Raw genomic sequence first — 4981 nt, 5'->3', positions numbered from 1 at the left:
AGGTTTTATAATGCGGTTTTGGAACTGCATCACCAAATATATTATTTTTTGGTGCTATTTGTATTTTTTCCCCGGACATTTTCTAATGTGGTTCATAGCATTTTATAATGTGGTTTTTGGAACCGCCTCAACAAATATCTTATTTTTTTATGCCATATTTATTGGTGCGGTTTGAAAACCGCATCAACTAATAGTTTTAACCGCATCAATAAATGTCGTTTGTACTAGTGTAACATTTTCACCAAAAGATTTCCTTCATCGCTCTTTGCCAACTCTATCCAGTTTGATTGTCCGCTTGCTATCTACCGCTCCCAGTGTAGGGCGAATTAGACAATGTATTATTAGTATATTATAGTTTGTATTAGAGAAATTAAATATCCTCATACCTTTTAATTCTACCAATCCTCCTACTCATTTAAATTATGACATGTATCATATTAGTATCCTAAAATATCATTAAATATCAAATGTATAGATAGGCCGATATTCATTCTTGTAGTTATTTAATATTTATGTACGCTTACGCTCTCTTTTGGATTTGGATGAATGAGATATGGAAAATATTCCACATTAGCATGATTACTTAATTTCTATAAATATATATATGATAACAAAAATAAGAAATAAAGAACCTTAACCATATCGTCATATATTTAGTAATACCAAAATCTCCTTAATTTCCTTTCTTTATTATAGTCCTCCTTTTAAACCTATATGAATGGAACATAGCACACATCAAGGATTCCATTAACCCAACCGGCCTGTACCTTTCGCGTGAAAAACTAAGGCCATTTAACCTTTACACACATGGTGACCATTGTATAGTTCATTACAAAGTAAGAGTCGTTTTGAAGAATAACTGTTCTATAAATTTAAGCAGAAATTTTCTATTCATTTCCACTTCTCCCTATACCCTTTCCCACCCTTTGCAAACATAAACATAATGGATAGAGATCAAGCAGAGATGCAAAGTGTAGGTTTCTTTGGCCTCTTCAAAGAATCTGTAAAAACCATCTTCTCATGGAAGAGAATCTTCGCTCAGATCACCGTTACTTTCATCCTACCACTCTCTTTCATTTTCCTGGCTCATATCATCATTGCTGACGTACTTAATCTGCGTATTGAGCGATATGAAAATAGGGACAACCAGTACTACTATCATCGTAGGGTATCATCTGAATGGATCGGCTATTGGGTTTTCAAGTTTGTCTATTTGACCTTCCTCTTCCTCTTTTCTCTCCTCTCAACTGCTGCAATCGTTTACACCATAGCCACCGTGTATACCGGAGGTGATGTGACATTCAAGAAAGTCATGAAAATTGTCCCTAGGGTTTGGAAGAGACTTGCTTTAACTTTCTTATGGACTTACTTCGGTTTTTTTATCTACAACGTTGTGTCGGGAGTAGTACTTCTCATCTGGGCAACCACTATTTCGGAAACCACGTTTGGTTCGATCCTGTTTTGGGTGTTGTTTTCTGTATACGCCATCGGGTTTATTTATATTACAGCGATATGGCAGCTTGCTAGTGTGGTTACTGTTTTAGAAAGCTCGTATGGATTGAAAGCAATGATGAAAGGCAATAGTCTTATTAAAGGGAAGAGGTGGTTATCATGGTTTGTGTTCTTCGTGTTATATTGCATCTTTGCAGGGATCTTGATCTTGTTCTACGTGTTTGTATGGAACTTCACGTTTTTAACGCTAATCGTGGGTGTAGTGTGCCTGTTTTTACTTATGAACATGTTTCTTCTTGGCTATGTCGCCCAAACGATGCTTTATCTTATTTGCAAGTCGTATCATCGTGAACCCATCGATAAGGTAGGATTGTCGACTCAACTTGGAGGTTATCTAAGCCAGGTTGAGCCTGTGTTCAAGGCCAACAAGGATGTTGAGCTAGGGCAGCCTCCTCGTCAACCTCAAGTTTGATTGCTTTCTTTGGTCTCATGGTTTCCGTATGTTGGTCTCACTTTTCTTTTTTCTGTTATGAACAGTAATGAAAAAAGTATTTGTCGGTGTTGAATTATCATCTTATATAAATTATATATAATGAATTTTAATTTCTAAAAGATTGTATTATAAATGTGGTATATGTATGTACAAATTATATATGAATATACGGCATATATAACTCCTCTTTCATTTCTCTAATCCTGAAAATTAAAGACCCGGTGTCTTTGAAGGACTATATATAGGCAGATTTTCTTATTAAGAAGTCACAACATGATCATTGCCATGGTATAGCGGAAAGACGCGAAGGGTGACAATACAACAAAGAGAGATGAACTAATCGTGTTTGTGGAATCAATACAACAAAGAAATGCTTCAAACGGTGCCAAGATTCGGCTTTGTATTTCTTCACTATTGAAAGCTTATATGGGGAGGAAATGAGAGATGATAAGCCTAAAAATAAAATTGGAATCAAGATGATAATCTATCACAAAACGTGCCCTTAATTAGTTTTTGGGCCATTTAAAGTTCCCTTTTATTTATACACTTAAAAGTTAAAACTAGGGATGTAATCAATTAGAAAATTCATCGAGCCTCTTGGTGGAAAGTTTGTTTGAATTCGTTTATTTAATAAACAAGCAAAAAATAGGTTTTTCCATTCATTTCCCTTCGTTAGCCTTCTGTATCAGTTCATTTACACTATAAAGTTATTTGGATGTAATGAAGTCAAACCATGAAACTTTTCAAGTTTGCGATTTAGAGAAGACAGAAGATATAGATGATGATATATAGACTTTACTTTTGAAATGCTTCTAGACTTTGGGATGTTTTGAATTGTCGAACTTGTATATACCAATTTTGTTTATGTGCATTTCTTTGTTTGGATGTTTATATATGAGTATGTTTGTTCATTTATATTTATTTATTTTCGTCGTTTAGCTTCATAACGAATGAACACAGATAATATAATCTCTAAACGAAAAAACACAAACAAAAAAGTTTGTTTAGTTATGTGTTGGTGTTCATTTGTTTGTTCAGTAGACTTAAACTAGCAAACACAAACAACTTTGTTTTTGTGTTTTGTTGAGTTCGTTTGTAATCCTATTTAAAATCCCTAGACTATGAATGTAATCCTATAATTCTTCACCTTTAGGATTATGCTAAGTTAACCCATACTTCCAAATCATAAATTGAGTTTTTGGTAAAAATAGGATAATTTTGAGAAAGATTGGTAGAAACACAACAATTTTTTTTTCCTTGTAAAAATGGGTCTATTTGCTTGGGGCTCTACCAGTTGAGTTCAGTTTCTTACTTTTAGAATTGAATAAACATTGAATGTTCGTCCTCTAACTTACATCGTTATCTTTTGTTAGCTTTTATTAACAAAATCTTTAGTTTTTACTCTTATTATGAAAAATATATAATTAAATTCTAATTAATATTTTCAATAACTTATTATAGAACTCATAAATACGTATGAATAAATTTCAATATTTAATATATTACATTTATTTGATCGATTTTTATTATAATTAATAAACATATGAATATTTTTGTTATTATTTTTATTTTTTTATTTTTTGAAAACTCCAAAATATTTATTCATGATAGCATACCTCCAAAAGCATATGAAAAATCATTGTGATTGTTCGTGAAAACTCAAAGAAAGCAAATGACTTAATTGTCTAATCAATTCATTTTTTTGTATTATAAATTTCTCTTTTTATCATCAGTTTTTTTCATCCATTGTGAAGTGGTTTCATAAACCAAATGACTCGTCAAATGTTGCAACATTCAAGTATGTTTTTTGGGCTTTTAGACCTGTTATTGATGCTTTTTGTCTGTGCCAACATGTTATTTATGTTAATAGTTGTCATTTGAAGGGTTCATATAAGGGGAAATTGCTTGTTGCTATCACAAAAGATGCTAACAATAATATATTACATGTTGCATATGCTATTGTCATGAAAAGTCATCACACATTTGGTGTTGGTTCTTTTACCAAATTAGACATTTTGTTGCTCAAGATAGACAATTATGTGTAATTTCGGATAGGCACCAAGAAATAATCCATGCAATGTGTCACAGCTAGCATTTTTGCTAAGAAATTCTAACCTCATGTAATCATTCACCTACTATAATAACTTGTACTCTAAGTGAATATTATACTCTATTCTCATTCAAATACATCTCATATGTTCAAATAACGGTTGGAAACCCTAAAAATCCCGGTTCAAGATTATTATGGACTATGGTTCTCTTATTGGGCCTAATGGACCAATAAACTTTCAACTTGACTACTATGGGCTCTAAATGAACCCACATTCATAAATAAAAACATTTTGGACCATTTGGGTCTAGAATGGTTTATTCTAACCCTAATGGGCCTTATTGGGCCATAACTAATCCAATTAACCTTAGTGAGCCATAAGGGCCCAATGGCCCGAAAATATTAATTTGGCTTCATGAATTCGAACCAAGACAAGATGAGGCCCAAACTATCTCCTATCCTTTCTTCTAGCCCATTCTCCCCCCCCCCCCCCCCAAAAAAAAAAAAAAAGGAAAATACATTGGGAAATTAGGAGTGACACCTCACTTTTGTACAACATACATCCAAGGAGATTACCTCCCATATAACCAAACTTTTCCCATCACTCCTATAAGTCAACCCCTACCTTTCCCTTCTCTCTTCTCTAACTCTCAGCCATCCCTCTCTCACTTTAATATCTCTCTCTTTTCAAGATTAACCATTATTCTCTCAAGCACACAACACTTCTCCACCCATTTTCTCTCAAGAAAAACCATGGATGCAAGGGAAATCATCAAGAAAATCATTTCAATTTTCACACAGTGAACCATCTAAGTTCAAGATCTACTCAAGAAAGCTAGCTAGGATCAAAAAAATCTTCTTCCACTTCTTCATCAAAACCGATCCATCGCCCCAAGGTGAGTTCATACCCCTTGTTTTCGGTTTTCATATTATTTTGGGGGAGAATACAAGTTGCTTCATGTAGATCTATGTGTATATGCATGACT

The 4981-nt window shown here is 33.4% G+C and overlaps 1 protein-coding gene across 1 annotated transcript; it reads left to right on the top strand.

Annotated features, from left to right (window-relative positions):
* Window positions 1-943: 943 nt before the first annotated feature.
* Window positions 944-3990, top strand: LOC111901978 (uncharacterized). The gene is made up of 3 exons (XM_023897849.1): window positions 944-1918; window positions 3679-3743; window positions 3816-3990. The coding sequence occupies exons 1-3, from the start codon at window positions 944-946 to the stop codon at window positions 3988-3990; spliced, it is 1215 nt and encodes a 404-aa protein (XP_023753617.1).
* Window positions 3991-4981: the final 991 nt, after the last annotated feature.

Source organism: Lactuca sativa, chromosome 6, assembly GCF_002870075.4.
Source record: "Lactuca sativa cultivar Salinas chromosome 6, Lsat_Salinas_v11, whole genome shotgun sequence".
Classification (NCBI taxonomy): domain Eukaryota; kingdom Viridiplantae; phylum Streptophyta; class Magnoliopsida; order Asterales; family Asteraceae; genus Lactuca; species Lactuca sativa.
Note: the sequence above shows the minus strand (reverse complement) of the source record. Positions and strands in the feature narration are given on the sequence as shown.